Genomic DNA, 13440 nt, shown 5'->3' with positions numbered 1-13440 from the left:
AGAATTTTTTTCAAAAAATCAGCCCCTGTCTCATAAAATGTTTTTTTTTTTTTTTGGCTCAAACTTTTAATTTTTATTAACTTTTTCCCTTCATCACTTTAAGGACTATTAAACTTAACAGAATTTTTGGAACCTACATTATTTTTTGTTAAGAGTTTTTTCATTAATAAATTTCTTCTAAATTTTCCCCACAGAGTTAGGAAAGCTCTAAAGTCAACAATTTCTTTATTCAAGCTTTTGGAATTCTGATGCTTAAATAGTCTTATTTTGGTAATCATCATAATCATTAAAAAAACAAGGTATTGTGACTTGACCAGTGTGGCCAGGAAAATCATGCAATATTTGCCAGCTTTTTTTTTTACTTATGTAATTATACTAATTTTTTTATATGAATAATTCAGACATATTCATTTTGTTGCATTCCCGTATTGCAATTTCATGATTTATAAAAAATAATTTTGTGTTAATAAGCTTTTTGGTATTATTTTCTAATGAAAATTATCTTCTGTTACTCAGTTTTCTTTTTGTGCGTAACACTTTTTAAAGGAATCTGTCAGGAAAAAATCTGCACACCCTTTAACCAGAGAACCTGGTCTTGGAAGATCTGAGAAAACAGATTCTAGAAATTGGAGGGTATGAACTAATAAAGGATAAGGTAAAGTGTAAGATTTTGTAAGGTAAAGTGTAACGTTTAATAAATTGAGTCCCAGAGATTTCTAAAATTAAATAATTCCAAGTAGTTTTGTCGATCCTGTTTTACATATATATAAAATTAATTTTCCTTTCTGTAAAATTTGTTACGGTTATAATATTTTTAATATTATAAAAAACTATTAATTTCTCCAGAAACTTAATTTTCTGCCATTTAAAAATATTTCTTCAGATTTATTTAAATCTAAAAAATGATTATAAGTTTTTTAACTGAAGTATCTAAGAATAAAACTACAGTTTGTTGTTTAAAAAAATTGTTCAGTTCTGAACAATTATTGAAATACACTTATTTATAAAACATCCATTTTTTTTTAATCAATGAATAAATTGAAAAATGTAAGTTAAAGTGCTTAAGGTCTCATTTCTCATCTCTTTCCCAAGTTTACAATAGTTCCTTATTAGTCTCACTTATAATTAATTTCAATAATAATGGGCTTCCTGTGGTGATGGTGTAAGGCTAGAGTGGTGAGGTGATGCGAGCCCCTCTTGCGAGGCTAGACCAATCATCACCATCAACTGGTAACAAATAGGGTGCCTCTGTGGCACTGTTTCGGAGGTGCAATGGGGTGCCCTTAAAATATCTCTGCAAGCAATCAAAAATTCAAACAGGGTATTTGTTAGGTTTAAGGCTAACTTTTGCACGCATCAGGTATACTCTTGATCTAACAGATCACTTTTATTGGGAAATTTTGTTATATCTTCACACCAATCTTCTGATTATCAAAATTCAAATGGGGTATTTGCTAGTATAATACAAATTCATGATGGATGCTGTCTGCATAGGATTGAGAATCGAGCCCACTATTGTTGAATTTGATGCTTTAGGGGAACTGAGAAAAGAAGAATGGCGTATGCTGCCACAAATATTGTGCTGGGCTACGACTGCACAAACTATAAGGGACTGCCAAGTACTCACATCTTTGTCAAGAGCCTGGCCTATGTAGCACTGAGTCACGTGAGACAATTGAAGAGTTTAGCTGTTAGTTGTTTAGATCCCAGAAAATTGCTGTATGATCCACATGATAAAAAGTCTCAGAGAACTCAACCTCTTAAGAAATCTGTAAGTTTAGATCGGTATATGCCAGTTAAATAAATAAATTGAAATATTTAGTTTCCTCATTTAGCTCACTACCTTAAATACATTATATTTTGAAGTTTTCGAATCGTGAATTTTTCTTGCTGACCACTAAAAAGTTAATAATAAAAACAATTATAAAAATTAAAAACCAACTGCCAAAAAGTTAAAAAAAAAATAAATTGAAATAAACAACAATAAATCGAACTAAAAAAAGAAAACAAGGTATGTAAATTAAGGACTAAACATCATTATGCAGTATTTAATTAAATTAAATAATGGCTGACCAATCAACTTTCAAACAGTTTTAATTTGTTTAAATATATTTTTTATGTTTGTAGAGTAGAAATAGCAGGCATTTAAGGTTGTCTAATGATAATAAAGTTCTCACCAGGTTTTTCATTGAGAAATGATATGAGAAAAATTTGTCCTTCAATGAAAACGTTTAAATGCAGTTGGGAGAGGGCTCTTTAATATACGATAATTACTATTCAGAGCTCTTTAATATTGGACAATTACTAATCAGAGCCAACATTTTGAAATGACAGAAAATTAAGTGTATGGCAAAATTAATAGTTTTTTTATAATATTAAAAGTATTATAACTGTAATAGACAAGAAGTAATCAGAGCTAATCAGAAAACTTGATATTGTAAGGAGTTTAGAAAAAAAAAGTTGAATTGTAAAATCAGTCTAAAATTTAAGCTTATTGTTATTATTTAAGTAAAGCCAGGACTAGATTAATATGTAAATAATTTAAATTAATTTTAGGGTATACTGTCTAATTGGAGATGGAGAGAGTGCTGAAGGTAGTATCTGGGAAGCATTACATTTCGCTAATTACTATAAATTGGATAATCTTTGTGCTATTTTTGATATTAATCGTCTTGGACAGAGTGAACCAACATCTTTGCAGCACGATATGGAAACATACCGTAAAAGATTGGAATCTTTTGGTTTTAATGCTATCGTTGTCGACGGACATGATGTTGAAGAATTATGTAAGGTTAGTATACATTTTTATTATTTTTGAAAGTAATTTCTTTAAAAGGTAGAGATATTTGGCAGAAAACGATGTAAAGATGCGAAGCAGTAATAACCAGATATTGAAAATTTGGACTTTTTAAAGGGTATATCAATGAAGTAGGAAAATTTGAAACTCCTGCAGTTAAATAAATTTTTATTTTAACACAAACGAATGTTTCTGCAGTTTTCTGTTAAGAAGACGTGCCATTTATTCTGAAGAAAAAAAAATTTGGCTCATACCATTCACGTCCACATTCCTGCAGACTTTTCAAAAATTTTCCAACACTCACCGTTACAAGGCGAGCATAAAAGTTCTCTATTGAATCTTTAATTTTAGTTCCGTTAACGTTTGCAGTCGCTCGACATACAACTTGTTCTTGAGCATATCCAAAAAGAAAAAAGTTGTATGCGGACAAATTAAGAGATCTCGCCGGTCAAACAGTGTCCCCAGATTTTGTTTGGAAAGAGTTCTGTTAAAGCAGTAATATAGATATTAGCGGTTTGACTTGTAGCACCGTCTTGCTGAAACTGTGTAATTTGTGATCGAACTAATCCTTCACTCCAAATCGTTACGATTATGCTTCTGTAATGCGCCGCAGTAAGGTTGTAACGTTTCCTAAATCGTCTTGAAAAAAGATTCGTCCAGTAATGTCAAACGATGAAAGTACACACCGCATTGTGTCCTTCAGACTACGCTATAGTTTCTTGTGAAACTAAAGTGGATTTTCAACACATCAGTATCAACCGTTCTGTTTATTTATGTAGCTTTTCAAGCGAATGTGAACTTCATCTGACATAAACAAATGATACGTGTCGTCATACCGTACAAATGGTACAACATTTCTTAACAAAAATTCATGTGAGCAGTCAAATCAACATCTTTTGATAAATGAATGATTTGAATTTTATAGTAGGTGAAAACTTAACTCCTTAGGTAAGATTCAACAGATTGATGGTTCATTGATATTCAATGTTAATGCATGTTTAATTGCAGGTTGTTTTAGACAGCATTTATGGTAGTCTATCGGTGAACTCTATCAATGATTTTTTGTATTCTAACACTTTTTGCTGCTCCTTTATGTTTTAGATTTAATGTGTATGTGTACCCAGTTACATCAAACATTTTTACCCTAAATTAATTATGTATTCACTCGTGATTTGAATATTGAATCTATTGTAAAATAATCTTCATACAGTTGTTGTGGGGGCACCATGATGTAACCTAGAAATCACAATGTGCATCTGTTCCATGCTTACTAAATGGCATTAAATGACAGATATTATAAAGTTTAGTGCTCTCACCAGAGCATCAAATGAATAATCAAACCTTTTAATTTTTCCATGTCACAGACTTGACCTGTTACACCTTCATGACATTTAAATTATTATTTTGGTGTCAATTAATATCTGTAAAAAATTGTCATCTTAATTAACATATGGAATAATTTTCTGGAGGAAGTAAATAGTTTATCTATAAAAAGGAAAATAAAAATTATATATGAAATTTGAAGGCTTATAAAATTTACCTAGAAGCACAATAAGGTACTCTTAAAATTTTAATTTGGATCTCATCATTTTTCTTGTGAGAAAGCAAGTAAAGTTCAATGCACTTGAGTGTTAATTGCAGTCCGAGGCGGCGATTAACTATTGTTTTAATTTGATTTCGCTTTTATAAACATAATAGCTTATTATAATGCTAAATACCCTATAAAAAATATTAAGTACTAACTGATTACTATAATATATGCTTATATGCAAATAAAATTAAAACGAATATCAAAGTTAAATGTATTTTTGTTATTGTTCAAAGTTGTTTTAAATTATAGTTATTAATGTGTTAAACAAATTTTGCTACGTAAATTTTCTGTAACAACTTTATGTAGGTATTACAATTATGATTCGCTTGAATGGATTATATAAGTAGATTATAAAATGTTTATTAATGTTCTTTCATTTATTTATGAAGCTATGTCTATTAAATTAATCTTGTTTTGTCTCCAGTAAGTCATCGATAAATAAGAATAAACATTACGTGATTTATAACATGTTGATGTGATTACTACAATGATGTGTCTAACATTTTCTATTACTTTATTACTTTATTTAATTAAATATTTGTGAATTTGATCAAATAAGATCGATTGATTTTTTAACTGCTTTAATTAAATACTAAAAGTATAAACATAATACTAAATTAATTTAAAAACAGGAATTGAATTCTCAAATAAACACGGACTGAATATTAAACTTCTGTAACAAAATACGATTAGTGCCGGTATGTAAAAATAATATAAATGATGTGAAACATAATAAATGTATTTAAAAAAAATTTAATTAATAGATTATAAATAATTTAAAATGTAATAAATTAATTTTCTAATTCTTTAAATAGTAATAATTAGAAGGGAAATAAAATTATTATTTTTTAATAAAACAAAATTATAATAAAAATGAATTAACTATGGTGTAAAAGCGGTTATTAATATTTTATAATTGAGAAATTGATTGTATTTTCTATGATATTATATTCATATGCGATCCTTCCTGTCATGTCTTGGAGAGCTTGGTGACCTGATTCATATCGTGCTGACAATTTCCCGTTATAGCTAATTTCCTCTGCCTAACGTTTCTCCAGTTGCCTCTTCAGTTTGGTCTAGCTATCTTTTGGTGTTCATTTGCAGAACCTGCTGCCCTTGACTGTTTCTGTATGATTAACTTCTAACGATTTTCACCTGGTCTATGGACTACACGGCCGAAAAACCAGAGGATTTGCTGGAAGCATATTACAGACATCCTTTGTATACCCAGCTTGTTTATAATCAAGTTGTTCATCTTCTTTTTGATGCAGAGCATTCTTCTGTAGGCCCAGATTTCAAATGTATCATTTCATCTCCAGTCTTGCACCTTGATGGTCCAGGTTTCAACACCGTACATGATTACTGGGAAGACTAGTATTTGTAACAGTCTCGGCTTTGTATTCCTCGTGATTGTCCTATCCTTCCAAATAGTTGTCAACTTCATAAGCACCTCCTTCACCAAAAGATAATTCTTCTTTGTATTTCAGCTGATGAGCCCGCCTGCCTATTTATTGTGGATCCTAAATGTACAAAACTGTTCACCTTTTCAAAATCACGCAGTGCATCACTGTGTGGAAGATTATTGGCACTGTCTACAATCATAACTTTTGTTTTTCAATATTTAATTACAGCCCCTAGTGCCTCACTTTCTTGCTGAACTTGGTCGAAGATCTCCTTCATTTCAACTTCAAGTCTGAACAAGGTCATATCATCGGCAAACCTTAAGTGGGTTATATGTTGGCCTCATATTCATACACCGCCATGCCATTTTTTCAGGCTCTTCCGCATGATACATTCGCCTTAAATATTGAATAAAATTGGAAATTGATTACATCCCTGTCCTACTGCTCTTGAAAGGTAAAAGAGCTCCATTTTGCTATTTTTCAGTTTAATTACTGTGCTGTTCCTTACACATACACTCTGAATGAGGGTAACAAATGATCAGAAATGGCCATCTTCTTCAATACTTATCACAGATCTCTCCATTTGACCAAGTTGAAGACCTTGACATAATCTAGGAAGTATATTACAGGAGAAGTTACTCTGGCTTTTTCTATTAGCTGCCTAATGTTTAGAATTTGTTCTCATTTACTCTTTTCTTTGATGAAAACAGTTTGCTCTGCAAGAATTTCTCAGTCCAGATATTAGAATCGCACAACATAAATGAATAATTTTTAAATGTGTAATGAATTTATTAATCGCATGTTAATAAATCATGACATTTTAAAATCTATTTATAAAAATATTTTCTACTACTGTGAAACTGTTATTTTGATTTAATTATTACAATTGGAGATGACAGTTTTTTTGTCATCAATCAATAGAGATCATTTTGCCTCTACTGATTGCAAAATGATCTCTAAAATAACATGAAATTTGGTAAAGGTGAAAATGTTTTAACATATTGTAACATGACCATTTCAACAGACCTTAGTAACAGATTCCTTCCAATTAAGAAGAAAGTATAATAAAATATTTATAAAAGGATTCCAGAAGGGTACTAAAATGAATCCTTTTCTCAGGCTAACAGGTCTGTTTAACAATTGTTCTTTTTAATATTGTCAATGTCACACTTCTAACAACTGTTTATTGAGAAGCTGTTAGGTGAGATATTTGTGAAAACCACTGACTTGGTCTAGTGGTGAACGCGTCTTCCCAAATCAGCTGATTTGGTAGGCGAGAGTTCCAGCATTCAAGTCTTAGTAAAGTCAGTTATTTTTACAGATTTGAATACTAGATCGTGGATACCGGTGTTCCTTGGCGGTTGGGTTTCAATTAACCACACATCTCGGGAGTGGTCGAACTGAGACTGTTCGACCAAGACTACACTTCATTTTCACTCATACATATCATCCTCATTCATCCTCTGAAGTATTATCTGAAAGGTAATTACCAGAGGCTAAACAGGAAAAAGAAAAGAAAACAGTTGTGAAAGTGACAGTATTAAATTCATTCATAAATTGTTAGGGTAGTTCTATTCTAACTGGTTGTTAATACAATACTAGTTGTTAAAGGTGTTAATATTTGCAGTCATTATAATGTCTTTAGTCAATTGGACTAAATTCTGGTTTTTATGATTTAATTACCTTTAAATAAATCCTGATCTTATTTGAAATACTATTTTGGATGTAATTTATTCATTATTATTATTGATTTGTCTGAATTTTTATATTCTTAAACTAATAAATTGTATTTGTATAAACATTTGTATTTGTTAGTAATATCCTGGTCGAGCCATGGACATCAACAGTGTGTAATGAGATATTGTAAAGAATTGTTTTTTTTTTTTTTGTAAGGTTGTAAAGCTGAAATTGCAAAAAAAAACCTAAGCTTAATTTTCCTCAGGTTTTCTGAAGATCTAAATGACATGTTTCTTAGAGTTCTTAATAAAATTATGTAAAACATAACAGGCTTTAATTTGGTATATGTTTGTTTTTTCTAACTGTTAGTTACAAAGTATTGACAGTCAGCATGCCTTCTTTCATTAGTAAGTTAGAAAGAAATTAGGAAGCAAATCTGTCGATCTATTGAAAATAAACAATGTGCTTTAGGAAAGAGGATCATCTTTTAACTCGTATGTTAAATGTTGCACTTCAGAAGATCTTGAAGTATGTGTGGTTAAATGAAGTGATAGTTTATTGAAATAACATTATTAATATGACATATGTATTAATATTAATTATGATAGATTAATTATATTGTCAGTTATCGGAACGACAGTCTTTCATACCACTTTGTCATTAGATTCATCTAATGTATATCTTCAAGCCTGTTGCTTAATCTTTAAGATTATGCTGGTCACTTATATTTCATATTTGTAGCTTTCCCCTTAAAAATAAATGTTTTTAATTTTTTTTTCAGAATACTTTTTTTATTATGTTTGTTTTTCTCATATATATAAATGTACATATTTTAATCGCATATTTCAGGCATTCCATGAAGCATCAACCACTAAAAATAAGCCAACTGCACTTCTTTGCAAGACATTTAAAGGAAAAAATTTTCCAAATATTGAAGATTTAGAAGACTGGCATGGAAAAGCTCTAGGTGACAAATCTCAGATTGTTTTACAGGTGAATTTTATTTTACAACAGCACGGACATATAAATATTTATGTCATATAATTGTAAATTTTTATTTAGAAATATTACTCCTAGGATCTGTATTTATAACATGTTTTAATGGAGTTAATTAATTACCAATTTCTCTTTTATTAAAAAAATTGTTTTATTGTAATATTGCAGTGTTAAAAATAGGGAAGAATTTTATTTTATTTTAGAAAACTACTCCTACAGAAAATTAAATTTAGAGAGAACATTTGTGCGATTTGGAAAGTTCAATAATGTAGCTAAACACAGAATATATTTTAAAACATGTATAAAATAAACAAAAGTTAAGGTTTATGTTGTATCCTAAATGATATTTTTCTTTATTTAATATATATTTTCAAGCACAGTAAGGGTATGTAGTCTTTGTGTAAATTAGAAGGGATATTTCAGACGTAGGTGACGAAGCTGTACTGTTACAGCACCAGAGTGGGGTAAAACACATTTGGCAAATGCATATCTTATGCAGGCAGCAGTAGCCTTCCTCCTGACATGTGATTTCTTATTTTCTGTGACTGCTTTTAAGTTTTTTATTGGTTTTATTTATTTTGTGTATTTTATTTTTATTTATTTCTATAAAATATAATAAAAATAATATTTGTTATGAAATATTTAGGTTATACATAATATCGGTTATAAACAAGAAATGTAAATGTAAATCAGTAGTTTTTTTATTATTATGGCTCGATCTCATCTGTTCATCTGATTACTTAATTTCACTCTCGGATGACTCAGATTTTTTAACACTCCTGCACTGTCATTCAAAATTATTATCCTTTCAGGCTGCATGTCCATATATCTTTGTCTACCTCATAATGTTTATTTTTAAATTGTGATCGCAACACTTTTTTCAAAATTCAGTATGCAGCTTTAAATTTCTCCCCGACTATTTCTTTCAGTTAATTGATGTCATTCATTATGTTGTATTTAGTAATGTCATTTTTTATTTTTGAAAAAATTAATTTATTATATTTAGCTAGTTGTAGGAGGCAGTGTCAATATTTTATGACCTCATTCCAATATTTGATCAAAATAATATTCCTCATGCCATGATTTGCCTATTTTCACGAGTTCATAAAGTATTGGTTTGAATTTACAGGATTTCTGATTAACTGGCTTTTAATCCACTTTTCATAGTATTCTATGTTCATTTCTTGATAATTCCTGTTTTCTGGCTTGATTTAAAAACTAAAAGGGTATTTTTCACTGTTTCTTTCTCATCACTAACATGACTTTTTTGAGCCTTGATTTTATCAAAATTTTCTCCTTGTAACGGTTAATAGATTTATCTATTCACCAATTGAATGAATGTGGTGATGATCAGAAAATTTGATAGGTCTACCTTCTCTCCTGATTCTCCAATTTTGTTCAAATGTACAATTCATTTAAAGCAAGTATTGGTGTTTTTATAAAGACTTTCATTTTGTCTTTGATTTGTAAAACCCATCATGTCAGTCATGGTTAGTTTCCATGACTGACATTCCTGAAAATTATAATTTTCCTTTATTGTTTATTCTTGGATAAATTTTGCCTGGTGTACTGAGTGTTCCATTTTCTACCAGTTTTTTTCTTCCATCAATAATTTCCTGAGCGTATAAAGTGATACTTTGTAAAGATTAACCATGCAATCCTGAATTTTTTAACTTAATATTCTGGGATTTTCATTAGATATTTTTTAAAATATATTCATAATATTTGTTAAGTTAGGAAATGTTTCAAGAGTAAAATGTAGTGGGAATTGATAGGAGTGGGGATTGGTGTTGGTAACTAGCAGTTAACAGTGAGAAAATAGACATTCATTATTAAAGTGTAATCTGAACACAATTCAATATATTATTCAATTCATTCTGCGGTTAAAGTTCATTGTGTATTATTTCAGTCTAATAAAGATTATCATTTTTTAAGTTTGTTAATGTCGGGTGTTGTATATTTTTTTGGATACATACTTTCAGCCCTAACAACATTTACTTCGGCTTCTAAGTGTCACTCCTTTACCTGACAAGAATATCAGTTTCGGTTGAGGCTTTTTGATTTAGTATTTAAAAATACTGTTTGCTATATATTGAAAAATAATTAGCTCAGTCAAACTACAATTCACACAACACTGTCAAATGTTACAATGCGATTGAACATTATCTTATACTTCATAAGGTTCATTCTTCACTCCATCCTACGTATTCCTACTATACCCCTCAGCAATACTAACATTTCCGTAGGCAAGAAAATTAACTACACTAGCAAAAATTATACTTCTACCTCATTATGAACATATATCTCTGAAATTGTGTATTGTATGACCCTTTGGTTTCCAGGTTTAAACGCGTTTGTAATTCTGTTGAAAATATTTTCCAAACCCTCAGTTTACTTACATGACATTTTTAAAAATATTTTTAACATGTAAAGAAAATAATTAAACATAAACAAATGTTCTGCAGTTATTAAAAATAATAAAAAACTTGTTTTGAGTTATAGTACCACTTTTCACATTTGTGATGGTATTTTTCCACAAAAAATTGTTTTATAGCATGAATTGTAGAGCTCACTATATTTTATTTTAAAATAAGCATTTTACTATATAACTTGGTGTCACTTTTATACAGTTTTGATTAGCATTATAATAAAAAAAAAATTAATGGAGAAGTTGTTGATGGCACAACTTAATAACTTAATTATATTATTAATTAGATGACACTAATGTAGTAAATATCCCTATGTTGTAGTAAACTACAACATATCTTTTTATCTGTGATGCACACACATTGGTTGAAAACATTACAATTTTATATTTGTAATTTAATTATTATGCAGATTTATTTATATTTTCATAAACCTAAAAATTATTTACATTCCATTTAATTTGATTTATTGTGTTTTGTGAGTGGGAGGAGTTAATGTAGAAACTTTATTACCGATTTCTTTTAAAGTGATTCTGATTAATGTAATGTATACTGTTATTGTATATGTGTTAAGTGTCATAATGATAATAGTTGCAGCCAACTTGAGAATAGTCACAAATCACTCTCCAAACAACATTGTAATTATTACTGATATTACTATTATTCATATCTTAGTGAAATTATAATGGGTTACGGTTTGTTTATCTTCAATCCAAGAAATAAAAAAATTTGCATATTAGTACATCTTATAAATTGATCTTTCATGACAAAGTTTTTTTTATACTATACATTGTAATAATTTCAGTTAGGTTAGGTATAATAAATGATTCAGATGTAAACTAGTTGCATATGTGCGGTGAAAGTGACTGTACAACTATTTGTAAGGACTATTCCTCTAGCACAGTGCAAGTAAAAAAGTGCTGCTGTTTCATTCCGGTAACACCATTGTTAAATACAGGATTACACTTATATAATCAAAGGTACATAGACATATTTAATTTTGTGGGAAATGTATTATCATTAATGTAACTGAATTATTGCTGGAAAAACCAGTTCAACATATTATAACATATAACTGCTTTCTAAGAACAAAAAATTATTGTTAAATGCTGTATGCTTAACTTCATTGTAACAGCTTTACTCTATTGCAATTTCTTTAATGTTGCATTGCAGTTGCTTTACATATATATCAGATTAGTCTTTCTAATTACAAGTTTTTCAACAAAGACTTTTAATTATACTTAGTTGAAGGATTTCAAACAAAAAACAATATGAAAAACTTTCTAGTTTTAGAAAAAATTGTAATGTTGACAGGCTTCTTATTCATAAAATATTTGTGAAATTTTGAAGGAAATCAAATTATATCATACATCCATTAATTTTTTAAACAGCTGCTGTTTATTAAACAAACTTATGGACAAATAAGTTAATACTTTTTACTTGTTAAAGTATTGTTACATTTTAGTCTACTGTACTTTAGTATTAATTGTTCAGCTCCTCATCCAGGTGTAGATTTTAACTGCATTACACTATTAAATACAATACTGTTCTTTTTTTGTCTTTTTAGATGTTATGGCTTCACCGATCTTCACCTTTCTTCAAAAGGTAGAATGCGGTTTGGAAAATAAGTTTTATTTAAAAGTTAAATAATTTTTATGTCATTCAGTAGATATTATATTTATTTTTTTTTTATTTGCAGCATTTAGAATCTCAGCTTAAAAATAAAGGTCCAATACAAGTACATCCTGAGAAGGCTTTGGTTGATGATGCTCCTAAAGTAGACATTTCCAACATAAAGCTCTCTTCACCACCTAGTTATAAACCAGGTGATACTATTGCTACTAGATTTGCTTATGGTACTGCTTTAGCAAAACTGGGTGAAAGTAACAAGAGAGTAATTGCACTTGATGGTGATACAAAAAATTCTACATATTCCGATAGAATGAAAAAGGTTTGTGAATTCTAAGTATTTGTTTTAATTTTTTTTGTTATTAATTGTTATATATTATAGTAGATTTCATTTAAATATTTCATTAACCCAAAAGGATAAGTTCAAAAGTCCTTAGTATTGGACAAATTGCTACCGCATATTACTTTTTGAAATTGTCAATTATTATGATAAATGTGCAGTACTGTATGCTTCACATACCCCTACACTGCATCCCTCTTTCAGAAATATTCAAAACTTGTTTTGTTATAGTTGAAAGATGTAAACAGAATAATTTGATTAGTTTGCAGGTTGCGAACCAATTGTTTAATGGTCACATAGGCCCCAGAGTTGTCTCAAGGTCAAATGCTGTCATCATGGCCAATGTCTTTGCTTAGGAGAAGACATTGAAAGTGTCGGCAAATTTTTAAAATTATTTATAAAGAACCATAATGTCGGTCACCATTTACACTAATCGTGAGAAGTTAGTTTTTCTGAATACTGAAAACATTATATTTTAACCTGTCAAAATTCATTGCTAACTTTCACAGTCTTTAGCAAAGTTGTTTATTTTTTAACGTGAGGATAGTTGTTCATGGTATAATGTAAGCAGAAATTCTGTC

General features: G+C 29.3%; 1 protein-coding gene across 3 annotated transcripts in view; it reads left to right on the top strand.

Annotated features, from left to right (window-relative positions):
* Nucleotides 1-13440, top strand: part of LOC142329559 (transketolase-like protein 2) — a 91474-nt gene that overhangs the window by 58398 nt on the left and 19636 nt on the right. For all 3 annotated transcript variants that reach the window (XM_075374230.1, XM_075374232.1, XM_075374231.1), the window contains exons 4-6: nt 2557-2791; nt 8318-8461; nt 12590-12841. In XM_075374230.1, the coding sequence (XP_075230345.1) occupies nt 2557-2791; nt 8318-8461; nt 12590-12841 (631 nt within the window). The remainder of the gene's footprint in view (nt 1-2556; nt 2792-8317; nt 8462-12589; nt 12842-13440) is intronic.

This window comes from Lycorma delicatula, chromosome 8, assembly GCF_047948215.1.
Source record: "Lycorma delicatula isolate Av1 chromosome 8, ASM4794821v1, whole genome shotgun sequence".
NCBI lineage: Eukaryota > Metazoa > Arthropoda > Insecta > Hemiptera > Fulgoridae > Lycorma > Lycorma delicatula.
This window is presented reverse-complemented; position numbering and strand designations above follow the sequence as displayed.